Source organism: Puma concolor, chromosome C1, assembly GCF_028749965.1.
Source record: "Puma concolor isolate L17-30 chromosome C1, mPumCon1.1.hap2, whole genome shotgun sequence".
NCBI classification, from domain to species: Eukaryota; Metazoa; Chordata; class Mammalia; order Carnivora; family Felidae; genus Puma; species Puma concolor.
In genome coordinates this window covers 160,203,723-160,231,051 of record NC_141674.1, presented here as the reverse complement: position 1 = coordinate 160,231,051, position 27,329 = coordinate 160,203,723, and the positions used below count along the sequence as shown (strand labels likewise).

At 40.4% G+C, this 27,329-nt stretch overlaps 1 protein-coding gene across 6 annotated transcripts in view; it reads right to left on the bottom strand.

Annotated features, from left to right (window-relative positions):
- Positions 1–27,329, bottom strand: part of MYO3B (myosin IIIB) — a 482,588-nt gene that overhangs the window by 264,165 nt on the left and 191,094 nt on the right. For all 6 annotated transcript variants that reach the window (XR_015255300.1, XM_086718868.1, XM_086718870.1 and 3 more), the window contains one exon: positions 7,598–7,663. Coding sequence is in view for 5 of the 6 variants with exons in the window: in XM_086718868.1 (XP_086574994.1) it covers positions 7,598–7,663 (66 nt within the window). In the remaining variant the exon portion in view is untranslated. The remainder of the gene's footprint in view (positions 1–7,597; positions 7,664–27,329) is intronic.

The following is a 27,329-nucleotide window of genomic DNA, read 5'->3' as shown; positions in this document are numbered from 1 at the left end:
CTATGGAGTTAAAATATTTCTCACAATTGTTGAACTCTCAGTCTGTATCTCACTTAATTCTTATAACACTCTATAAGGTAGCATGATTTCAGACTGCAACCTGTCTGTACACTGTCCACTGTACTTAAGGATATTGTTCTGGTACTATCCTGGGCCCAGGGCTGCCCTATTAGAAGACTACATTCTTAGCTTCCTTTGTAGCTAGTTGTAGCCATGTGATTGAGTTGTAGCTAATGATATGCTCCATGAAATGGTCAAAAGTTTTCTTAAAGTAAGCAAAATTTCATTTATCTCTCCTTCCATTTGTCTCTGGCTATAATAAGTAGGTCAGTGTTGGAGCTATAGCAGCCATCTTGGCTCATGAGGTACCCTTGGAAGTGGAAATCACACTTAATGGGGCAGCATGAGGGCAGGAGCCTAGGTGGCTGCCAGATGCCCTGCTGGATTAGTGGTACCTATGTGGACTAACTTCCAGCTTATTTCATGTAAGAAATAAATAAAAATCTACCTTATTAAAGTCACTGTTAGTTGGGATTTTCTATCACAGCAGAATTGATCTTAATCCCAAATGGTTATCATATAAATATTAGTATTCCCATTTTAGAGATTAGGAAACTGAGGTTCAGAAAGATGAAGTAATTTGGTCAAGGTCAAGAATCTAAGTGGAAATGTTAGAATACAACCTGACTTCAGGTCTAATGCTCTTTATCTCTCCAATGTGTATTCTCTAAAAAGACCCTTTCTCATGCTGAAAATACTGGAATCCTCATGTTTAACTCATCCTTTCCTGTAGCACCTGTCTTCTCCCATTAATAGTTGCCAAGCATTGTGGGTTCTACCTCTCAGGGTCCGGCCATCCATTTCATGTCCCACTGCTCCTTCCCCATGAAGAAACTTCTGGCTGGCTGATAGCAGAGACAGAGGCACTGGGTCTGGACAAGATGTGCCCTGGGATAGGTGTGGGAGGTAGGGCTGTTTGTGAGGCAAAGAAGTGAAGGTAAGTCTGCATTCCATCCACTGCTTCTGTTTTGACCCCTGCTGGAGCAGATTCTCTCAGGTTGAGTTTGAGGGGTGGTACTGTTGTTGTTGAGAAGGGAATGGAGAACTATGAGAACTACCTGAATTATAGGACATGTATAGAACAGAGCCTGGCATAAGTCAGAGTTATTTGCCAGGTTCTACAGACACATATATAATTTAATCCTTACAGTAAATCTATGAGGCAGGTCGTCTGCCTCAGCTTGACAAATGAGGACCAAAGGTCAGAGAGGTTAAATATCTTCCCCCAAGTTGCACAGCTAGCAAGTGACACAGCTGAATGCACACACTGCTCTTCTCGATGAACCAGGTGGCACTCTGGGGAGTGATGGAGGGGAACAGACTGTGGGCAGAGCTATGAGCCATGTCCCCACTTCTCCTACCCCTGTCCCCCACACACCATGTGCTCACCACTACTTCTGTTTACTTCAACTGCAGATGCACTTTGATTTATATTATGAAATTCAAGTACAAATTTAAAAAAAGAAAAACCAGTATGGGGTAAACAGAACATCATCTAGGCTAACCCTAACTAAAAGTCACCTAACAGAATATGCTACAAAGCACTAATGTGAACTCTAGGACATATGCTACAGGTTTGGTTTCTCACAAGATCCAAACCCAGCATTTGTTGGGAAATCAATAGAATATGCTGCCTAGAGAATGGTCTATCCACCTTACTGTGCCTTTTGCTTCTTTTAGATCAGGCTAAAACCCTCACTGCCAAGGTTCTTACGATAACAGTATATTCCAAGTATCTGTGGACACTGTACCATATTTCAAACTTCAAATTACAATGAACCATTTCTTGATTTACATCATGAGAAAATCATATTTCATTGGCTGAGTTTATAAGTAGGGTCTAAGTGAGATCAAATTGGGCCCTTGGTTTCTTTAGATGATCTATTAGGTAATCTAAATTAGACCTTCTTCAGGGAGATATAACCTTGAAACACATAGCTTTATTTGTTCTTTTTATGAGGAGGAAAGAATCCAAATTTTTCAAAATGAAAAAGAAGTTGGGTTGCATTTGTAAGTATATTGATCAATATATGTTAAGAGGAGAGAGAAGAATTTGGGGGGTTTTAAACTAGAATTTTTTTTAATTTTGAGCTTCTTCATGTGTTTTTATTAATTCACTAATTCCCTGTAGCTCAAGAGATGCTAATTAATTCAAGAAGCCATAACAGCTAATCATTGGCTAAATAAATCTAAAATGGAGAGTCTGTCACTAGAGATACCACTGCTCATTTTAATTAGTATTACCAATTTGTGAAGTAATGTAAATAAAGGCTATTGTATCCTTCTCTTCCAGGAAATATTAACCCTTTGCATGGCCACCTGAGAATCTAACAAGACTTAACAAGCCAAGAGTATTTGTGGAGCTTAATCAGTCACTGAGTTAGGACATTTTATAATGTTCACTGACATTATAAAAACCACGTGGAATTAAGCTGCCACAAAACGCAGGATGGCAAAGAGCTAAGAATGGTTGCCTTCAAGGAAACACAATCAATGCCAAGGAAGCAACCGCCCCAAAATGGTTTAGGCCTAGAGAAAAGCCAATGTTCCAGTTCTGAGTTTCAATTTTTAAAGAATGAATTTATGCAAATACCCATTAGTTTTAGCAGTTCTGTAGCTCAGAGTGATCTCACCTTGTTAACATGCAGTACAACTGCTTGTAGCCATTGAATGTCATTTGGAGGGATAGGAAAGGCTGCCTCTACATTTCATGGCTAAATGGCAAGGCTCAGCCACAAAGCCCACTTTGGAAAACAGACCTACATGCTTAGCCTCTCAAGCCAGCCAACTCAAGAAAGCAGTGTGTGTGGCAGGCCATATAGCTCAGGTCATCACTAAAGCCTAAGCTGAGCAGCCAACGTGCTCCTGGTAGATTTGCCCTTGCCTGGGAGAAATCCTTCTTTATTGTCTCACCAATCAGCTCAAGAGTCACTGATGATAACTTCCTAAAATTAATTCCTAATAAAACCCCGAAAGTTTTAGAGGCAACATGAAAAAGCATAGTTCACAGATACCTAATTAGCCAATAACTGGGAAAGTATTATAGTTTGGTCCAAAGACCTGAAATTAGTTTGAACGGGGGCGTGGGGGGGGGGGGGTGGGGAAGACATCCTTCAGGATGAAGGTGAAGTCGGCAAAGGAAAATTATTGTTATCTGGTCACAAGGCTACTTCTGAAAGGAGCCTCCTGACAGAGCAGAAGTCTGGCTGAAATTTGAACCAGATAAACTTGTTATGCAAATAGCTTTAGCCATAGGGGAAAGGGCTGATAATGAAATCTCTACAAAGCCAGCCACACATTACAGAGGTGACAAAAAACATCAGGCAGGGTCCTAGCATATGGATAAAAAGCAGTGTAGAATTTATGTGAGCATCATGTTTAATTTATCTTAACTAAGCTGTCAGGAGTCAAGCTTTGACAAATGCATAACTAACTCATATCAATTAGTCAATTATCACTAACGACCAAAGGTTCAGAACCAAACTGACGTTGCTTTTCTTTTAACTCCAATACATGTTTACTAATAGGATTCAGACTTTCTTAAATCTCTCCTAGCATCTCCAAATTAAGACTGGAAACCTGAAAAACACCAAGCCACATCCCAGCACTCATGCTGTCCCTGCCCCTCCCCTGCTACTTCATGCACATTCGTTCCCTCTCTAATTCCCATTGCCCCCCCCCACACACACATACACACACCCTGTCCCCTGTCTACACAAGCTATAATCACTAGCTACAGCCAGACTAATCCCTTCAGGCCACTGTAGCAATCAATGAGAAGCCATATAGGTTCTTTGGTAAGTGGAGACAAACATGGACCAAGAAAGATCAAAATTACTGAATCACCTCTGCTATGGTTTAGTAGCCACATGATGATAGGGTATTAAAAGTTTTAAAGCTGTGAAAGAATTCTAGTCCTCTTTGCTCTTCAGAAAGAATTCATTTATTTACTTTAATACAATGCATTGTTCATTCTACAATGGGAATTGAAGCAATTAACTGAATAATTCAAGCTAAAAACACCTTTCCTAAAATTATGAGAAAATCATCTTCTCCACCCCACTCCCACTAATATACTCTGAAAGTCTTAATCATCTATCATTCTCCTCCAATATGGGCAAGATAAGTATAAAAGCAAACCAAGGCTCTCTAAACAGACATTGCTAACTCAGTGAGTGTCACTGTTTGTATTTCATTAGAGATCTGAATAAACAGAATGAAATAGTAAAGACAAATTGCATTTGGTAGGCTGAGTAATGGCAGTCTACGGTATACAGGCTCACCTATGAAACCAAAGGTTATTATTTGGGAATAGTGGGCAGGTTTCTACCTAAATATATAAAATAGAATAATTAGCCTCTAATCTTGAGACTCATCTTTCTAACAATCTTGTAAAAAAAAAAAGAATTCATGGTTGAGGAATCTAAGATGTTATGAGGAAAGTAGGATTGGGGGCTCAAGTCAGGAAAGAATCTATGAACAACTATAATATATAGTATTTTCACTAATAAAACCACTAAGGACAACTCATTAAATAAAGAGAAGATTGATGACATTTTTCCATGTCTTAAATTAGTAGTAAAGGACACAATCACTTAATTTCTATTTACCTTCATTGGTTCATTAGAACCTTTTCAGACTCTCCCTCTCCTGTGGTTTCAACAAGATATTTTTCTTTGTGCCTTATAGTATGCATATTAAAGGCACCGGTTTTTGTGTTCTGTTCTCCATTCCAGTATCAAGACCCTTCTAAGTCTAAAGCAAATCAGAACGAGTGCATCAAGAAATCTCAGAGTTGGGGAAAACGTAAGCAGACTTAAGTGGACTTAAATACACTTAAATGGTGTAATAGGATCTGCCATAGAGAAAAATCAGTAATAGGGAGGGATTTCTATACTGTTTAACCCTGAAAGTCCCAACTTCATCATAAATTATGTACCTCTATTCCCAAATCCATCTAAGCAATACCGTGCTTGGTTTAAGAACACAAATACAGGGCGCCTGGGTGGCTCAGTCAGTTAAGCGTCCGACTTCAGCTCAGGTCATGATATCATGGCTAATGATTTCGAGCCCTGCACGAGGCTCTGTGCTGACAGCTCAGAGCCCAGAGCCTGCTTCGAATTCTGTGTCTTCCTCTCTCTCTGCCCCTGCCCTGCTCCCACTGTCTCTCAAAAATAACCAAAAAAAAATTTTTTTTTAATTTAAAAAATGTTAAAAGAACACAAATACACTCTTGAAAAAATATACAGAATATAAAAATTTGGTGAGTCAAGTCACATTTTAGAGGCATCACAAGAGCTTGGTATAGGAAGGCATTTTTGTGAATATGTAATGGATTTTTCTAGGCCAACAGCTTTGAGAAGGTCAATCAAGGGAATCTGTATGCAGCAATGGAATGAAAAGGAAATTTTTTTAAATCCAGCCTTGCTAGCAAAAATCACTGGAACCACAGCCCTTGGATTTTTCTCCCTGGGGTGATCTGAAATGTGCCCCCAGACACCAAGGTGTCTTTAGTTCTCCAGTTCCCTTGACCTCCTCCTTTGGCTCCCAAATTCCAGGGAGTGCCTCTTCCTCTGCTCCTACATGAGTATCATCCCTCCTGCTCTATATGTTGTTCTTCTCACCATTGCCTGACATTGCCACCCTTAAGTTGTGGCTGCTTCTGCATTCTGCAGGCTTTGCAGAAGCATCAGAGTGGGGGCTGGAGGGGCGAGGAAATGCTCTAGCCTTGAACTATATGGTCACATTCCAATACAGCTTTGCTTGGTAGAGTTCTTGAGAGTACATTACTGTTCTTCTCTCCTGACAAAGACAGCACAAATCCAGGAGGGGCTGGACAAGCAAACAATTTCAAGGACCTTGAACTAGGCTGCATGTGAAACAAAAATTAAATATAGGTTCACAGCTCCTTCTACTAACCCTTGGAGTCAAATAGGCTTTAGAATTCAGAATTTTATCAAATTTTAGAAAAGTAAACCAGTGCATTTACTGTATGTTATGTAACATTCCCCAGCAGGATCTGGGGCAGCACACTGTAATCAAACACATTAATATATCTGCAGCAATTCACATGAATATTCACACTGAGTGAGATAAATAATGACTATAAATAGCTTCATTTCAGTTTAGGTCATGTGTTGCCACCAAGTCAGATCACATAAGGTCAGGACTTGTAGCTAAATGAGTCAGGTACAAAAATAACTTCCATTTTTTAGAGCTCTTTGGATTTTAGAATTGTGGATAAGGAATTATTGATCTGTATTGTGACTGAGTAGGGAAGATGATGAAGGGACCCAGTTTTCCTCATTGTCCTGCCTCTTTGTTGAAGCTAATCATGCACACAGATAGAAGTTAGAAAACGTTGTGTTGACCATTCACTACTTCCTGGTTACTAGCTATTTTGGGCACTTCTTTTCTCTTCCATGACCTCTGAACACCCGGTTTGATCTGCTAGACACTGAGCACATCTCTTCCCAGTTCCTATGCACTGGATATACCTTGTAATGCCTGGTCTAGACCCCACAGTTCACCAGGCCTTGAGCCTGGGGTCATATAGTCCCTTCCAGCAAAGTAAGTATCTTCCCCAGATCTGGAAGCAGTGTGGTCCTTTCCCAGGGGCCAGGACAAAAGCTCATGTTCCCAGCAAGGAGTCACCATCCTAATGGTATTATTGGTGGTTCTGCTCCTGTCTTAGTCCCATTCTATCTTGCCTAGCTCCTGGTAACACAGCTCCCATCAGGTACACCATCCATCACATGGGTTTTTATCTTGTTCTCCCCACCTTGAGCCCTTGGCTGGGGCTGTTCACTTTAGTGCCTCAAGCCTGAGATCCTACTCTGCCTACTCAATCATCCTGGGAACCGGAGCTGTGTTCTCATACCACAGATCCTAGAGCAAAGTCCAACTTCCAAGCTGCAAGGCTTCTGTTGAACACTGCCACCTTCTGTCTCTTCTCTAGGACTAGTGTGGGCATCACAGTTTGTTTGTTTGTTTATTTATTTATTGAGACTGAGAGAGAGAGAGAGAGAGAGAGAGAGAGAGAGAGAAAACACACACATGGGCAGGGAGGGGCCAAGGGGAAGGGGAAATGAGAATCTTAAGCAGGCTCCGTGCCCAGCGCAGAGCCCAATGCGGGTCTCAATCTCAAGACTGTGGTATCATGATCTGAGCCAAAATCAAGAGTTGGATGCTTAACCTACTGAGCCACCCAGGCACCCTGGGCATCACAGTTTTAGACGTTGAGTCTCCTCCCTTATTAAAAAGACCACTGGCAACATTTGCTCCAGGACAGAGTAGATTCTCAGATAAATGTGATCCACATGATCAGAAGGACTGATTACAGCCAAAAGTCAAATAGAACTCCTTATGTTTCAAATTCTGCAGAGGCATCTTCCATCATTCACTGGAACAAATTCTGTGTCGTAATGTGCTAAAAGGCATAACAACTTCTAGCGCCAAGTAAATTCCACAGCTTGGATTTCCAATCACTGTTCAAGGCCTTGCTGGATAAGCAATTTTTAGTGGAAGAGATACTCACTGTGAAATAAAGTGGTTGAATTCCTCACACCATTTTTCTGGATGAAGTAAAGTAGGTGGAGGATTTCTGAAAAACAAAAGCAATTTATTTATTTATTTATTTTTACCAAAAAAAAAGTGTTTAGTTAAAGGCAAAACATCAACTTGTCTTTACTGATACTGTTCTAAATAGCTCTGATAAAATCCAATCTGTTTCTTCCCAGGTGGGAGTCATTCATTAGTGGTAAATATTAAAGTGCCAGTCCCTATTCATTTAGTCCTTCATTTTCATTGACTCAAGGCCTACAATGCCCATGGTTTTCTGCAGGACCTGTGAGAGTTACACAGATCGGGAACATTCCTCAGGGAGCAGACACTAATGAAGGGCGAGCACACAACCACCATCACTGAGAGCTGAGTATTATTAATGCCATAAGAAAGAATGCTATAGGGGCTCCTGGGTGGCTCAGTCGGTTAAGCGTCTGACTTTGGCTCAGGTCACGATCTCACGGTTCGTGGGTTCGCGCCCCGCATAAGGCTCTGTGCTGACAGCTCAGAGCCTGGAGCCTGTTTCAGATTCTGTGTCTCCCTCTCTCTCTGCCCCTCCCCAACTCGTGCTCTGTCTCCCTCTGTCTCAAAAATAAATAAACATTAAAAAATTTTTTTTTTAAAAAAGAAAATCCTATAAACATAGTGCTAGGGGCTTTAGAGAAATTTTACAAGGATTTTCAGATCATTATGCTACCATTTGAATTAATTATGTGATGCGTTTAAAATACACTCAAATTCATCAAATTTTTAACTATTGCCTGTATGTCAACTTCTGCAATAGGCACTGGGGAAAGCGAAACAGCTAAGACAGTGCTCCAGACCCATGGGGTCCCTGCGTAGAGAGTGTGACAGACATCTAATATAACTATGTATTGGAGGTCCAAGAGAACTAGAGAGATGCAGAGAGATTCTGGTAACCAGACCACTTCTTGGTAAGAAGGTAGAATAAAGGGACGGTAAGAGCCCTGCATTTGGCTGAATATTTATCCAAAGAGATTTCTTTTTTCAAATTTTTATTTAAGTTCTAGTTAATTAAAATATAGTGTAGTATTGGTTTCAGGAGAATTTAGTGATTCATCACTTACATATAACACCCAGGGCTCATCATAACAAGTGCCCTCCTCACCCATTTAGCCCATCTCCCCCACTCAACTCCTTCCATCAACCCTCAGTTTGTTCTGTCATCAAGAGTCCCCAAAGAGATTACATTTTAAAATAGAAGTGACATTACCTTTAATTGGTAAGATTTTTTTTCTAGTCATAAATGGAAGTAGGGGCTTCTGGGCAAATCAAGTTCAGCAAATGGAGAAAGTTTACATTTCTGCATATTTGAATTACGACTGTATACCTTAAACCCATTATATGTGTTTTCACCTGGGCTCTAACCGCTTCCTAAAACCACAGGCTGCTTAGCTTCAATAGGTAGAGGAATGAGAAGCAGCAAGAATGACAAAATTAAAAAAAAAAAAAAAAAAAGCATTAGAGGGGCGCCTGGGCGGCTCAGTCGGTTAAGCGTCTGACTTCAGCTCAGGTCACGATCTCGCGGTCCGTGAGTTCAAGCCCCGCGTCGGGCTCTGGGCTGATGGCTCAGAGCCTGGAGCCTGCTTCCGATTCTGTGTCTCCCTCTCTCTCTGCCCCTCCCCCGTTCATGCTCTGTCTCTGTCTCAAAAAAAAAAAAAAATGCATTAGATAATGTGATTGCAACATGCCTCTCAATACCCATTCTTCTCTCATTTCCTTGAGTACAATTTTTATTCTGACACAATGCTGCCACATAAAGATACATTTTCCTGAGTTTCTTGCAGCTATATGTGTGTCCATGTGACTGAGTTCAGGCCAATTATATATAACTAAAACTGTTCTACAGTGTTTCCAGGAAACCTTCTTAAAAGAGCGGAGACAGGACATCTTCCTTCTTCCTTCTTGCTACTTCCTGAAGTATGGTTGTGATGGCTGGAGCTTGAGCAGCCATTTTGGATGTGAGGTAAACTTGAAAACGAGAGCTATAAGCTGAGTATGGCAAAGAATATAGATAGGAAACTGGATTCATGATGACACTGCAAAGCTGCTGTACTAGCTCTAGACTGCTTCCCCTTAGTATTTCTTAACAGGACAGAGAAGTAAACTTCCACCTTTTTAAAGCTATTGTTATAATGCAATTAATCCTAAATGAGCCAGTAATATTTCAGAGTATTATCCTATCACATGATTATAACATAAGTTGACAAATGATAGAAAAATACACACACAAAGATATGTGGGAGCATAATTAAGGAACAACTGACCCAATCTGGTGAGTCCCAGAAGACTTTCTAAAGAAGATGAACTTATGCTGGCCCCTGATGATTAGGTTGGAATTTTCAAGATAGACAAGGAAAGGGAAGCCACTACAGGCTTAGGAAACAACATGTACCAAGTCACAGAAGTGTAAAAGAGTCTGGCAGGTTCAAAGAACATGAGTAATTTTTTGAGACTAGACTATATGATTCTTTTGGATCTGAAGAGAGAGCATGAGGGAAGGAAGAATGTAAGAGACGAAGCATATGATTTCCCTGTTCTGCATAAGAATTTAATCATCCTTCAGATCTTCTGATTCAAAGACCCAAAGGAAAATTATCTGTGTGACCACAGAGAAAGAGTAAGTAGCTGAAGGTTGCCCTTCAGTTATTTTGGAGGCTGCCTCTATTGCATTCATTTTATTCAACAATATTTCCCCTTATCTTTCCCTTATATTTTTTAAATAACAAAAGCACCATCATATAACTTCTGCTTCAATGCTAATTTGGCTGACCTCTTCTTACTGGCTCCAGCTGTTTGAGGCCCCAGCTGTCAGCCTCAGTGTAGCATCTCTTGGTGAGGTTATCCTACATCATCTCTAGAGCCCTTTTGAGATCTTGAACTTCCATTGCTCTTCTTAGGTTTTCTGCTCATTCTGCTCTCACTGAGATCAGTTCCATAGACAAGAGTTGCTTAAGCAATTTACTGCCTAATAGAACTTAATTCACCCCTAAAGCAGTTAACCATGACCAAGAAGTCACTTGTAGACAGAATAAACAGACTTGATTAAAACAGTCCTAGTAGGCTCAACATTGGCCAGCTGAGCATGAAGGCACAGCCCTCTGCTGCAATTAAAGAATGACCCAGCAAGAGTCCACTGGAGAAATGGATGGTGAATGTCCACTCTTGTGTAGAAAACACTGCACTCTCCTGTTTTCATTCCAGCTATCAGTAGGAACTACAGGCCAGGGCTATGGTTTATGAGTTGGCCTAAGCCTCTGCAGGGCACAGAGGAGAGTAGCAAGAGATCACCTCTCACCCAGGCCATCACCAATCCCTGCTCACCTCACATGAACCCCATACAAGGAAACATCTTCTTTGAAGCTTGGCTTCATAGGAATTTGGTTTCAGAGCTCATTTGACCTTGTAGGTAGGTGCCCTGCCTTTCCTGGAGTCGATCCATCATACTTAGGTTCAGTAAATACAGATCTTGTGAAAGATTATTATCTGTGTATAATGAAATCTATAAGGAATTTGAAGGCTTTGTGGTACTTTGTTTGCACTGGCAATATAAATTCCAGTCCTCTTGCTATCCAGGAGGAGGACCAAATAGTAACAATGGTCCCTTTTTGGCTCCTGTCAATACCATAGATGCAAGCTGCAACCCTGCCCAGAGGATCTCTTTCTGAAAGGAGATGAGATGCTTCATGTTCAGTGTGATGGGAGAGTCATCGCTCACGTATGTGTATGGATAGTAAGAGCCTAGAGAATGTATGAATGGTGAGTGACTAGAAGGACTGTGAATCTAAATAACCAGCTCTAATTTGGATAATGTTTATAAACATACGTTTTGCTTCCGTGAAAAAGGCAAAAAGTGAACTCAGTGTTCAGTGTTTGTTTTGCAGCAAGCCATTATTGGGGCATACCCCAAGCAGCCGGAGAAGCCCCATGAAGCTCCTTCCCCAGGAACCACATTCAGCCTCTCAGCAACAAGCTGCCGTAGCTTTGAACTGTGTTTGTGAGTATCTGTACTTTATCTCAATGTATTTTGTGCACCCATTAGCAACATGTGTCCTAAGGCATCAGAAAAGCCTAAAAGGGGTTATCTTGGGTCTGGGAATGCTCAAAAATTTTTCTTTATAAACTAATGGCAATTGCTTCTTCACTTTACACTATTTTTGGCTTAAGAAAGGTTTCTACTTTTGGATAGCAGGGGAAACCTGTAGTTGAACTGAGTTTTGCCTGCTTGGATTTTACTCCTGTGATTTGGACCACAAATTCAATTTCTATAAAGATGATTTACTGCGTACAGACAGCATTAAGGCTACATGAAGCTAGAAGCAAATGGGGTGATGGTAAAGAGAGTCCCGAACCTATTATATACCCATTTTTGACACTATAATCCTGGATCCAGCAAATACAATGGAGATCAAGTTAACCTTCTTCTCACAAAGCCTCTGTGGGAAGAGGCTTTCTGAATAGTCCAACTGAATTCATTCCTGAAACAGAGAAGCAGCTGACTAGGATGGGGACCTGACCTCTGGATAGCCAATCCTAATTTAAACTGGTGGCCTCTGCCATAGCATGATGCAAAATGATAATATGGGTCAATCTGATTCTCTTTAGGGTTTCCCCCCACCTTGAACTAAAAAAATAAACACAAAACAAACAAGAGAATGAAGCAGCCTAGTAATGAGAGCTGAAGCTAAGAGATCTGTGATGACAGATGGGAGAGGCCATGGAGAACAATGTGCAAGCTCAAGTTTTAGGAAGCAGATACTACAAGTAGGCAGAAAACCAGGGAATGAGGAGAAAACAGGCCAGGTAGAGGAGGAAGGAAGGAAAGTGTTACAAGAAACTGAGACTCCAGAGGCTATTCTTGAGTTCCTTTTGTGAGTGCTTCTCTCTCTGGTGCACCTAGAATATTATTGGCCCTAGAATTCTGTTCTTAGCCCTATTCTCTTCCCATCCTACACATTCACTGATGGCTCACTAGATGTCAACAGTTCTCTAATCTCTATCTCCTGCCTTGATTTCTCCTCTACTTTTTGGCTGGTGCATCCAAATATTCACTAGATGCTCCATTTTAATATCACAAGGGCATCCTAAAGTCAGCATGTTCAAAACCAAACTTACCTTCTTCCCCCAAATCTAAATTCCTCTTGGTTGCTGAAGTCAGAAACTTGGGTTCTATCCTCTCCCATAACCCTACATCCAGTTGGAGAAGGCAAAATAATGACTCCCCCAAAGAAGGCCACATGTTATGTGGACTATGTTCATAGGTTCGTACTCCATGAACACGATACCTACCTTCCATGGCAAAAGGGACTTTGCTAATGTGATTAAGGCTAAGGACATGAAGGGTTACCTCGAATTATCTGCATGGGCTCAATTTAATCTCTAGCCTTTTAAAGCAGAAAAGAGAGGCACAAGAAGAGGCAGGAGAGATACGAAATACGAAAGGGACTCTACTTGCCACGGCTGTCTTTGAAGGCAGGGAAAGGGTGTCAGGTGCCCAAGAATGCATGCGGCCTCCAAAAGATGGGAATGGGCCTCTGCTGATACCCAGCAAGCAAACGGGACTTCAGTTCTACAAATACAAGGAACTGAATTCTGCTAATAACCAGAATGAACAAGGAAACCGATTTTCTCCTAAAGCCTCCAGAAAGGGGTGTAGCCTTGCCAACACCCTGATTTTAGCTCAGTGAGATCCATGTCATATTTTTTTAATTTTTTTTTTAAGTTTATTTATTTTTGACAGAGACAGAGTACGAGCATGAGCTGGGGAGGGGCAGAGAGGGAGAGAGGGAGACACAGAATCCGAAGCAGGCTTCCAGGCTTCAAGCTGTCAGCACAGAGCCTGATGCGGGGCTCAAGCTCACGAACTGTGAGATCATGACCTGGGCTGAAGTCGGACACCTTACCGACTGAGCCACCCAGGCGCCCCCCATGTCATATTTCTAATCTATAGAACTAGAAGGCAATAAATTTGTGCTACATTAAGCTGCTACATTTGTGGTAATCTGTTATGACAGCAATAGAAAACTAATACATCAATTGAGCACCAAGTCCTATCAATTCTACTCCCTAAATTCCTTTCTAATCACCTCATCTCCTCTTTCATGTCCTAGTTCAGTCACTTATCATCTCACACCCAGACTATTCCAGTAGCCTCCTCCTTTTTCTCCCTCCATCCTCATCTCTCTCTAATCCATCTTGCACTTGGCAGCTAGAATTTCTTTATAACATACAAATCTGACCTTGTTATTTTCTTGCTCAAAATTTTTCAGTAGATCTACACTGCCAGCATGATTAAAAAAAAAAAACAAAAAACTCAACCCTTCTGCATGATATACAAATGGCCCTGCCTGTCTATCTACCCAATCTCATCTCAAACCATGTCCCCATGTGCACCTGATGATGCAGTAGTGTATTGCACAGTACTTGTAGCTCCTAAAGCAGGTCCTATTATTTCATGCCTCAGGGCCTTTGCATATGCTAGACCTTCCGTTTAGAGTGCTATCCCCAATTTGTCTACCTGGACTGCTCCTATTTATGCTTCATGTGCATCTTCAGTACCCAGCACAGCAGCACTCCATAAATTTTTGCTGAATGAATGACTACATGAATGAATGCACACAAACATACATCTACTGTATGTAAGCCAAGAAATGATGCCAGGACAAAATATGACTTGCTCCCCAAAGTAGCATAAAATTAGACAAAGCGAAACAGCATCTTTGGATGTGAGCAAATTCTAACTATATTTTACACACAAGCAGGGTTTGAGGAACAGAGAGTCCCTTTGGGTGGTGATTTGGGTTGGATTTAATAATATAAGCCTCATCTCTCTGCTTTTGAAGCCGGAATGCCCCCAGATCCCTGAACATATTTGACCAAAGGAGGAAATAAATCATGATTAAAACTGCATTATAGACATTATCTGGTATCAGGAACATTATACACATATGCATGGTGGGTTTAAGACATTTTCTTGAAAACATCTAACAGAAAGTGGAACTGTTAGGTTTTAAAAAGATAGTCCTATTTCAATGTCAATACTCATCACTGTCTTCTTTATTTTTATCTCATGAAGAGTCCATTACATTGGAAGATGAATTAAGAGAACATATATGGAAAAAATGACAGAAAAACAATTAGCAAGCAATACTTTTAGAAGGTGCAAAATGAAGTCTCCAAACCCTAAAGCACACTCACCAAAGACCTGCTGAGTAAAAAAATTCTCAATGACACTGAGTTAATTAAGAAAAGCTTCCTGGAAGTTGTGAACTTTAAGGCAGGTCCTAAACAGGATATACACACCAGATGGTGAGATGAGAAGGGTATTAAGGAAGAGGGAGAATATAGATATAGAGAGGAAGACCTCAAGACTGAAGTATGATAACTAATAAATAAATCATTACCATGCAGTTAAATAAACTCTTGGGAGTCTGTTCAAATGGTATCCTGTTTATTTATTCATAAAAGCAATAAACTAAGACATTGAGCACAATTAACTGTTCTGAGAGTATTAACCACAGCAACAGAGGTGCCATCTACAATTGAGAGATTTAGATTCATTTATGAGGTTGAATGGTTCGGTGTGTGCCTGCAGCTCGTCCCTAAGTATCACCACCTGGCTCCAGCCAAAGTTGCTTTTCTCCCTAAGTCACATCTTATCCGTTCAAAATCAATGACTTGAAAATTTTTATATTTACTTGTAATACATGGCTCCATTTTAATGTAGAAAATTCCCCAATGTAGGAACATAGTGTCAGGGCAGAAGTCCTTCTAGCTGGACTTGGAATCCAATTGACATGAGACAGATTAATAGGGGAAAGTCAAATTTAATAGCATACGCATGAGAAATCCACACAAGAAAGGAATTCCAAAGACAGTGAGGCAACATGAAGCTTGTATGAGCTAAGGAGAGGGGCAGGAGCCTGGGGATACAAAGGGGAGAAAGACTGCTGGCAAGGAGGTGAAAGGTGACCTTTGGAAAAACAAAGGTTTGCCCTATTATGCAGATCATCTCTTAGGTAAAGGGGAGTCTGTTCATAGCTCTCTTCTTCATACAGGCTCTCCTTTCCAATGTAAACTGAGCAGGCTGATGGGGAGACAGAGAGCTTTTTCTGCATCTGCTGGGTTTTGATCACTTTTAACTCAAAATAATCTTTATGCCAAACTAGCACATTCTGGGGCATCTCATCCTTCACTCCTTCAATGGAAAGCAAAAAGCCAAATACCTCTTCACTACCACCCCTAATCTCAAGCTCTTGTTCATATCAGTGTGCTTGTACTCTTTCAGATATTTTTACATGCATTTTTATTATTTTCTATAAATACATATAGACTGTTTTTGCTATGCTTTAAGTATATAATTTAATAAATATGATATAAATTTTAGGATATAATTACAGTTGGGGACAGTGGAAATGGGATCAAATGGGATTAAAGTGTCCTGGTACTTATTTTTTCCATTCAATAACATGGCTTAAAGATCAACCCATGCCAACTTGATACCTGAAGAGTATTCCACAATGTGGGCATACTATAGTTTGTTTATCCATTCACTCGTTGGTGGATATTCAGGCTGTTTCTATTTTTTTCACTAATAGGATAAAAGCTGAAATGGTTTACACATGCCACATGTCATATGTGATCTCTAACTTTTTTTTTTTTTTTCAACGTTTATTTATTTTTGGGACAGAGAGAGACAGAGCATGAACGGGGGAGGGGCAGAGAGAGAGGGAGACACAGAATCGGAAACAGGCTCCAGGCTCTGAGCCATCAGCCCAGGGCCCGACGCAGGGCTCGAACTCACGGACCGCGAGATCGTGACCTGGCTGAAGTCGGACGCTTAACCGACTGCGCCACCCAGGCGCCCCGATCTCTAACTTTTAAAAGGCTTCTTAGGTGGCAAACACCGGACATTTGTCGCTGAACATTTAGGATCCTACTACATAACTTAAAATGTAGAGACAGCAGACACTGATTGCCTCATCTTCTCAAGGTGGCCCAGTAAACAATTCCAGAGCAGAGGAGGAAGTGACTATGAAAAGGCTCTGCAGGTTGTGAAGAGTGCCCCTAGGTCACCACTCCATAGAATACACTGTGAATTGTTCAACTCTACCAGTGTCAAGCTTTGAACCCCCCTGCTGGGTTCCATTCTGCCACTTGCAAGAATCTGCTACCTGATTTGAACAGTATCTCTGGGTAATTACCTTGACATATGGGACACAGACCAAGATTTATTCAAAATATACACATGCTATAATTCTACTGAAGTGAAATCATTTGAAAAAATTAAATAGTTGAGGATATTTCTTTAAAATCAGAAAACATGATACGAAAATGACACAGATATTAGAATCACAATGCTAGGCCCTACACCCTCAGCAAATGTGAAAGATAGGTCCAGGTTAGAAAAGACATACATCAGGGTCAATCCTTTGAAGCAGGGAAAAAGAGAGGAAGAGCTGTGCAAGGAGAACTCTAGATGAGGAGGTGTCTGGAAGAAATAAATGTAGAAAAGAAAAATATCTTCTTCCTTTACCCTTTAAATTCCCAACTGGGACCTCTGTAACAAAGGGAAGATTGATAAGAAAAAAGCATACAAATTTATTTAATAGAAGTTTTACATGATATAAGAGCCTTAATAAGGAAAGGAAGACCTGAAAAAATGGCTAAACCTGAGTGTTTTTATGCTAGATTTGATGAAGAGTGGAGAGTGCTGGAAAGAAGTGATAGGACAGACAGTATGGGGAGTGTGATAAACTGCGGGAACTTCGCAAGACCTAGTCATGCAGATCCCTCTCTATATCCACTCTCTTCAGAGATAAGGATGTTCATTTCCTCTGGATAAAGGGAAGGCACCTCACATGAAGGTTTTAGGACTTGCTTTGGAGAAAGGTCAGAAAGTCCTTCCTGCTCATGCCATTTCTCAAATTCCTCCAGCTTGAAATATTCAACATTTCAAGGTCGCATTTTTGGATGTGTCCTGAGCACCATTAAAAAAAAAAAAAAATGAACCTCAATCACATCTCAGCCTTAGATCACTGCTGTCTACAAAAAAAGAGGGTTTATGATTAACACCGATGATTATTTATTCCACAATAACTGAAGAAATTACTAAAAGCAGTGAGGAGAAAAGCAAAGATTTGTGCTTAAATTTCAAGTTTGTTGATTCCTTTGATTCTGATCCTTAATAACCTAACTCTGTCTCTTAATAACCTGACTCTGTCCCTAAAATAACACCATTTGCATTGTTAAGCTAATCCTTAAAATGTAAAGTTACCACATGAAATCACAGAGCTCCATAATAAACCCATTCTTAACCATTTACTATCAGTCAGTGACAAGATGTTCACCTCCTCCGGCTTTTCAGCCCTGCAAGAATCGGTTTCAAAGGTCATCTAAGAAATCTCAAGATTACATTATGTTCCCCAAGTCAGAGGTTCTTACTCCAGGCCTATGTTTGAGATTGGACATGTTACAGAGCTTTATTAATCTTCGGTCACTACACCAACATTTCAAGTGTTCACAAAAGGCATGAGTCGCATTTTCTCACTCTCTCTAAAGCACATTAGGGTACCTTTCTCTCCACTGTACCCTCCTTCTGCAAACACACAGGACACACAAGCAAATCACCCATGCATGCAGAGTACAGGAGAAAGTCAAGGATAATAGAAGGTACCATGTCAAGAGAGATGATGGAGGGGACAAATGGTGCATGGCTCACTGTCTGAGCCATGGTGCATGGCTCACTGTGGTCATTTGCTGACACCCGTTCTTCCACAAGAACTCAGCAATGCCATCGAGTCCAACTGCTAATGTCCACCGTATCAAGGAAGCAGACCTTGCTCAAGGGCTAGCTAATGACCCTTTTCCTCAGTGGTCCTCTAAGCACACAGTGGAAGCCTCAAGTCTATTTTTTTCACACAGTTTTAAATGCATAATCTGTTAATTTATGACTGTAAAGAGATGTGTTTCAAATAGATCAGGTTGTTTTCTAACTGTTTTCCTCTCACCCAATTCTGGACTGTTTATGTGTGTTCTGTGGGACTGTACTCATTGAAGGTGAATATTATGGTGTGTCTAAGCATTCTAGAGATACAGAATCACTCTCCAATTAGGGCAGCTTTTAAGAAAAAACAGCTTTATACGTGGTGGGATGTAACAGTGGGCCAGAGGACAGGCAAAGCTAAAACAGACCTGCTAGACATGTTGTGCTTTCCTGAAGTACTCATTTTTCTGGGGATAAGTTGTTTTAAACAGTTTTGTATGAAAATCATTAGAGAGTGAGGGAGGAGGAGACAACAAAAAGTAGGACTTCTTCCTGCTTCCTGCACTAATTTAGGAATAAGATAAAGCAGTCAGCAGACTGGCTCCTAAATAATCCTTTATTACCAATAGAGCTGATCTTGGAGAATGTGACTTTCATCTGCAGGGAGTTGGGTTTTAAAACTGAAAGACAGAGTTAGACAAACTTATCTGGCAGGTCTTGGGCCTGGGGCTGGACCACCATAGGTTCTCACTCAGGGGCAGAGCCTTGGCCACTGAGCTGCCTGCAGGTTAAGAACAATCACCCAGGGCAGGCTGACTCTCCAAAGAAGACAGAAGGAAAAGGAGCTGGGACATGCCTCTCCAAACTCGCCATCTGCATATATCACTTCTGATCCTCTAGGATCTATCAATTTGGTGCAATCAGAAAGCAGAAAATATACCAGTCATTTGAACAGGGAAAATTTAATGTAAATAATTATTTACTTGTGATAGGAGATTAGATACTGAGGAGTAAAGAGAACTCTAACAAATACAGGAAGAGCAGATACTGGGAAAGAGCTACTACCTCTAATTGAGACATAATACCCAAGGAAGAAACTAACTTAGACGGGACCCTGACTCCAACCCAAGGCTGAAACTCAGACCTCACTGGAAAGGATGGGACTATGGCCCACAGGTGGTGAAGTTCTCTGAGGTGAGACAGGCCAGGGCTGGCAAACAGAAAACCACCTGCCACGATGCCTTTGACACTTAAGTGGGAAGTTGCTCGATGAGTACTGGTAAAACTTGCTGTAGGGTGAGCATCACTGGGTGTCCCAAATGCCACTAGTAGGCAAAAGCCACAGAAGCAAGAAAAAAGTATACCAAAACCAGGAAGAGGACCCTTTTCTCCTGCAGTGGCCTTCCAGTGCCCTCTACTGACAAAGCCTAACATCTGCCATATGGCAAAGGCGGAATGTTTATGGAGTCTACTCCAGTAGCACAAAGCAGGCCAAAGAAGGGCAGAGTCAGAGCTGAAAAGCACTAAACTGATAACTGGTGTAGGAAGGAAGTGATGAGAAAACAGAGATGCTGGAGTGTTACGATGTTCTTTTTTATTTTTAGATGAAACTCCAGATTTTAAAAAAAATTTCTATTTCAGGCTTACTATAGGCCACTTCCAGCCATCATCAACTGAATAAATACAGTAGCCTCTGACATTAGGTGCACTTGCTGGATATATTTCAGAGGTAATGAAGAAATAATGGAAACCTTCTTCCCCTACTTAAAAAAAGCTGTTTTGTCATGGTGCATGAAACTTCCTCATTAAGACTCATTGCTTTCTATCCCAGAAGTTCCTTATTGAAATGGGAATGTTCTGGAAAGCATCCTACTGTAAACCCTCATTGGCCAAAACTTTACTTGGTATAAATGGCAGACAGGAATAAAAAAACGTAGAAAAAGTCACCCAAAACAAGGACAAGTGAGGGGATAGGACCACAAACATGGACTTAATCTCTTCGTGGTTTTCCATTTCTATGGTTTCAATTTCGTGTCAGCTGTAAAACTGAAGAGTCAGGTAGCATGACACTTCCTCTTACTCTTTCCTGTCTCTCTGCTTGTAAGATTTCTCTAAGAACAGAAAAGAATTAATTAAAGTCAGTATAGTTCAAACTCTTTTGCCAGGATAGTGGCCAGGATAATGGCCACAGAAGGGGAACTCCCTTCTCTTCTGGGCTCCCCTTGCTACCAACATAGTTACAAGGGCTAGATAGGGAGCATGCTGAAGGGAGTTGATAATGGTTCTTCACCTTATTCTCTCAAGCCTAGTCAGGAACCCACAACTCTCCTTCAGCTGGACCATTTTTCTGTAGACTCTTATTTCTGAGATCTATATCCTTAATTTCTTAAGAGCTTATTATGTATAAGCACTGTGCTTAGAATTTACTCGTTTAACCCTCACATAAATTCTGTGAGGCATGTTACACAATTCCTTGTTCCAGAGATAAAGAAATCAAGGCTTAGAGAAGTTAAAAGGTTTGCAACGCAGGCAGCCTGGTCCCAAAGAGCACATTTGCAACCCACCACTGCGCAGTCCGGTTTCCCCACTTGGGAATTCCTCTTCATTAATTAGACAACACAACATCTTTAGAATCTGCCAGAGCAATTTACATCATATTAATGGGGGAATATGGGCCCAATTTGATAAACTCGCTTAAGCATAGTGCTCTTTGGATCACCAAGACATCAGCAAGCCAATCCAAAGAATATTTTGTTTGGGATGCAGAAGGATCAGCAATAGAGAGTATCAGCTGAGAATGTTTTCATCTGTTGAGTTTTATTCATCCTGTGTCATTCAGCTCCCTCCAAAGTCACAGCTGGTAAAACCAAATGGGTCATTTTACCACAATCAGACTAATGTCACAGTTCAAGAAGCACCATTTGTCTTCTAAGGCAAAGCCATGCACCTAATTACAACACACCGTTAATAAATTTATAATAGACAAAAAGAAATTGACTGCTATGGATTTTTTTTCCTAGCAAAGCAAAACCATTTAAAGGGCAGATTGCAAATCTATTCTTTCTTTTATTGTTTCAATAAAGTTAGCAATATATTCTAGATAGGAAAAAACCAGGGCAGACCTCAGATGAACAGATTGTATCATCAGATCCTACCACATTGTCTCTAATGGGGGAAATTAACAGCTGAATATCAACACCTGTCACTGTGAGCAGACCCTGGCATACACACCAGGTAGGAAGGCTGTGCACTTCCTTAGAGCAATCTGAGCCCGGGCCACCAGAGACAATATGCATGCCAATGCCCATAGAAGCAGGTTCCATTTAAAATCAAGTAGATATACTAAATGCCAGGGGAGATGAAGCAGCAATTCCCGAGGATTGGTTGTTAACCATTGTGAGCTCTAAGACGTTTTAGAGAGACTGTGCTAACTGCAAGAATGGAATTACACAAACTTAAGCAGAGACTGGCCTCAGCAGGAACCGGTGAACGTTCATCCTCCTTCAAGGGCAAAAGGTACCCCCAAAACAGCACCCCCTCTCACACCTGGGTGGTTTGAGTCATGTCTCCCCTGGGTAGATTATGGTCAATTGTTTTCACCATCCTCAAGATCAATTACAATCATTGCTAGTAAATGAATTATGTCTCAAGTCCTGGCAGTTTGTGAGCAAGCCCAAGTGAGCAAGCCCCATTTATTTTTCTGACATTGTAAGCATGTCTTCTCTTCACAAGGGCTTTGGCTATTTTTCTCCTGGGTTGCCTAGCAACCTTTGAAGGGACAGAATTATGGGAGAGGGATGCTGGAGACATACTGATGAGTGAATGTGTATCTATATCACAGATTCCTTTTTAAAAACCAATCTGTTTGTTGTCCCCTCCTGGGGTGGGGGTGGGTGAAGGGCTGTGTGATAGTACTACAGTGCTGCTACTCTTCTAGCAGGAACACGCAATGCCAGCAAGTATGTTTACACAGGCATATTCAGCAAATGGGAGGTTATCACTGGTTACTGCATGTTCATAAAGATGAAGATGAATAAATACATCAAGTCATCAAAAACTTATTGAGAAAACACAATGCCCATTTGACCGTCTTCTCTTAAGGTCTTGGACCATGCCTGAGGAAAGCCTGTGACCTCTCTCATTTCATCCTAGTCGTGAGTGACCAGTGGATAATGCTGCATTCTTGTTTGCCTTGCGTCCTTTCTTTTGCTAAATTATATGTCCCTACAAAACTAACCCATTTTATTCAGGTGTCAAGTTTATTTGCAAGGAATTGAGCAAAGTAGTCTGCCGTAATTCTTCTAATTTCTTCTGTGTCTGTGGTTACTTCTATTTTTTTTATTTTGTATGTTTAAGCTTTCTTTTTTCATGATTAGTTAACGTCTATTTTGTTATTTTTATCCATAATAAACTCATGTTTTATATATTGGTTCTACTGTTTCTTATATTTTACTTCATTAACTTGCACTTCTATTTTATTAAATCCTTTCTACTACTTAGGTTTTAAAATTTTTTTAATTTCTTGGTTGGGAAGCTTATTTACTTTCATTCTTTCTTGATTATTAATATAAGTATTTGGGCTATGAATTTGCCTCTAATCCCTGCTTTAACTATTTCCCCTTAATTCTGATATGTAGTATTTTGATAACTATTATTTTGTATATATTCTTGCATTTCCATTTAGTTTTTTTAAAGATTTATTTATTTTTGAGAGAGAGACAGAGACAGAGAGACAGGCAGAGAGATAGGCAAAGAGAGATAATCCCAAGCAGGCCCCACACTGTTAGGGCAGAGCCTAACATGGGGCTCAAACTCAGGAAGCTGTGAGATCATGACCTAAACCAAAATCAAGAGTTGGACGCTTATGGCTCAGTCAGTTAAGCGTCCGACTTCATCTCAGGTCATGATCTTGCAGTTTGTGGGTTCGAGTTCCACATTGGGCTCTGTGTTGATAGCCCAGAGCCTGGAGCCTGCTTTGGATTCTGTGTCTCCTGCTCTCTCTGCCCCTCCCCTGTTCACACTGTCTCTCAATAATAAATAAACGTTAAAAAAAAAAAAAAAAGAGTTGGACGGTTAATGGACTGAGCTACCCAGATGCCCTCATTTAGATTTTTTTTTAAACCTGAGTTATTAAAGGTGGTTTTGTTTTTCACACCTAGCTGGTGGGAAATTTTTGTTTTCTGTGTTTATTTCTAGTTGGACTGCACTGTGATCAGAGAACGCTGTCTGCACTGTTTATATTTATAGAATTTCAAAATGTCTTTATAGCATTTGTAGTAGATAAAAATAAGTATATATTTATTAAATAAGTATATATGTTTAAGTATAGTACACTTATATATGCAATATAAATATATATTACTGTACAATTATATAAAAATATAGGGGCACCTAGGAGGCTCAGTCAGTTAAGCATCTGACTTAGTTTCAGCTCAGGTCATGATCTCACAGGTCATGAGTCTGAGCCCCATATCAGGCTCTGTGCTAACAGTGTGGAGCCTGCTTGGGATTTGCTGTCTCTCTCTCTCTCTCTCTGTCTGCCCCTCCCCTGCTCTCTTTCTCTCAAAACAAATAAGTAAACTTTTAAAATTCTATAAAAAGTATATAAAGATCAAACCTTGTCCCTTACAAATAGAGAATGTGCTTTTCAAGTGCCTCTCAAACATTCATAAAAACTTGTGCCATTGGGTTTTTTTATGTATTATGTCTGTCATGGATTGAAAGAAGTTCAATAAATAACTTCTGCAAGCGTGTATATCTCCTTGCAATTTCAGTAGTTTGTAGTTTCTATTTTATGAAAATGATGCCATAAGTAGGTATACTTCTTATATCTTTATTAAAAAACAGCCTTTATTGGGGCACCTGGGTGGCTCTGTCAGTTAAGCATCCAATTTTGGCTTGGGACCTGATCTCACAGTTTGTAAGTTCAAGCCCCGCCATCAGGCTCTGTGCTGACAGCTCAGACTCTCCCCCAGACCGTGGCCAGGTGACCTCTCCACGTTGCTGAAGTGGAGGCACAGAGCCTGCTTCAGATTCTGTGTCTCCCAGTCTCTCTACCCTTCCCCAGCTCACATTCTCTCTTTCTCAAAAATAAACATTTTTTAAAAAATAGCATGTATTAAAAAGTGCCCTTCTTAGACTAATTTAATGGTTTGGGTCCTGGATTCAATGTTGTCTAATATTAAGAACACAAATTATAATTATTGCTTCATAAAACCTTCTTTTAAAGAAATTGAGAGAACATGAGAAAAATACATTTAAAGAGTCTTTCATAATTAACTCACATGTTAACCATGTTACCATGTTTCTTTTGCTCTTTATTTCTTGCTATGGATTTCAGTTACCATCTGTTATAATTTCCTTTCAGCCTGAAGGACAACCTTTAGTATTCCTAATAAGGCAAGTCAGTTAACAAGTTCCCTCAATCAATGTTTATCTAGGATTACTTTTATTTTGCCTTAATTTTTGAGGATAGGTTTGCTAGATATAAAACTATTGGCTGACAATTTTTTCTAGCACTTGGCAAATGTGATTCCATTGCCCTCTGAGTACCATTTTCAGGTGATAAGTTGGCCATAAATCACATTGACATTCCTCTGTATATTCTCAGTTGTTTTTCCCCTGTTGATTTCAAGATTTGTCTTCATCTTTAACAGATTTGTATAGGTATTTATCTTACTTTGGATTTATCGAGCTTTTGGTTTTACGTAGTCTGTTTTTCATCAAACTTGAGATGTCTTCACGAATTATTTCTCAAATACTTGTTCTGGACCCTTATCTCTCTTACCTCCTTCCTGGACTCCCTTTAAATGTCTGTTGAAATTTATGATGGTATCCCACAGGACTTTGCAGCTGTTTTCATTTTTCTTCTATTTTTTTTTTTTCTTCTGTATTCTTCAGACTGGTTAATTTCTACAGACCTCCTTTCAGGTTCACTAATTCTTTCTTTTACCAATTAAATCTGAGTTCTATTGACTTTGTCATTTTAATTATACTTTTTACTATCATTGTGGTGGAACAGAGGCAGCCTAGTATGGTGGAAAAGAGCACAGCTCTATTGTCAAGCTTCAAAAATTCAATTTGCCACCATTTATTAGCTGTGTGACCTTAGGCAATATTACTTGGCTTCTCTCTACCTTGGATTTTTCATCCCTGTAGTGCAGTTTGAGAATTGATATAATACATATAAACCGTTTAGAACAGAGCCTGACAAAGTAGTAGCCAATAATTCTTTGCTATTATTATTACTGCTGAGGTATTGGTCATCAATATCAGACATGGTCCAGAATTAATTTTGTACTATAAGCCTGAAATCTGATGTAAGAGGAATAAGCCCCATGTATGTGATCCCTTTAATCATTCTTCCCAAGTTCCAGTTTCACTATGTTTGTTCCATTGGTATATTTGGGTTTCTCTAAATTACACTATAGTTACACCACTGGGCTAATGCTCTGCCCACTTGGTGAGAACTTTCGCATATGACACAAAATTTTCTAGCCTCTTCTCTGGAAGGCCTGGACCTTGATGCTCATGCTTATAGGTGCTGTCATCATACTCCAACCCATACTAAAGCCCCCTCCCCCTTTTTTTTTTCTATGAACTGTTATCATGCCATAGAACTTTGGGAAACATTGCCCTACACCAAGCTGCCTCAGAAGAAAGTCAGGGAAGGCCAGATAGAGTGAGGCTGGAGACTTCTTGGAGCAGGACATATCTCTGAGCAACCTCCTGCCTTTCACCAAACATTATCCTTGTCTTCAAGTAAAAAGGGACTCTGGTGATGGGACAAAGTGGACTGTTATGATGAGGATAAGGAACAAATCAAAATGTACAGATGTACTTACTATAAGATAGAGAATCTTCCCAAAGTGGCCCTAACTCATTGTTTTTCAAAATGGAGTTTACAACACATGTACATCAGAATCACCCAGGAAATGCAGTAAACATGAAGATTCCAAGACAACACCCAGACCTAATGAAACAGAATCTCTGAGAATGGGGCCCAAGAATCTGCATTTTAAAAAGTTCCCTAGGTGATTCTGCCACAACTAGAATTTGAAAAGCATAGCCTTAGGTAGTCAACAACAGCTGTGAGACTTTTCCAATTAAATCAAAGTCACAAACCGAAATGAAAAGGGCTTGAGATGCATCCAGTGGGGGACGATTTAGTTCCATGGTAAGTAACCACATCTCAATGAGACCAGCATTCCTGGGGATGACTATTCCATGGTCTATCAGATCTCTTCATTAGGGAACCTCCCTGCTATTCCAGCTAAGTAGTTTCCTTAATTTGATCCTATTACTCCCATGCTTTATACAAAGCTGAGTATAGTAATTATACTCAATAAACAAAAATGCTATATAGATGCCATGCCAGGATCATGATTCCATTCAATTACTCTCAAATGGTCACATCTCCCTACAAAGCGAGGGTCAACCTAGCTGTGCAAGCAAGCTTCTTTAAGTCTCAAATCTCGATTTGGATGAGTAGTGCCATCTTCAGAGTCAAGTGTACAGCCATCAATGGCCTCATTCTTGCAAACAGATGGCATTCTCACAGCTCCTCAGCCACATTATAAAAATTGGGGCTCAGAGGGCTGTTCAAGATGGAGGCACTTAAGGAAACTGGAATGTGACCATAGCTATTGACTCTGTTATAAATGCTGTGATTTCCTGGCCTTGAGAAAAGGACCACAAATAGGATAGCATCAGTATCATAACAACCAAATGGAATGAGCCAAAGCAGCAGGAGAGATGTGGATTGCACATCAGGAAATATCTGCTGACTATCTAGATTATTAGGGATGGCAATAAGCTGCCAAGAGAGGTGGTATGGTATCCCCTGCAGGTCATTATAAATTGAAATACAATCTTCTAAGATAATTTCCTGCCCAGGTATGGGTGAATAGATAAGATAAAC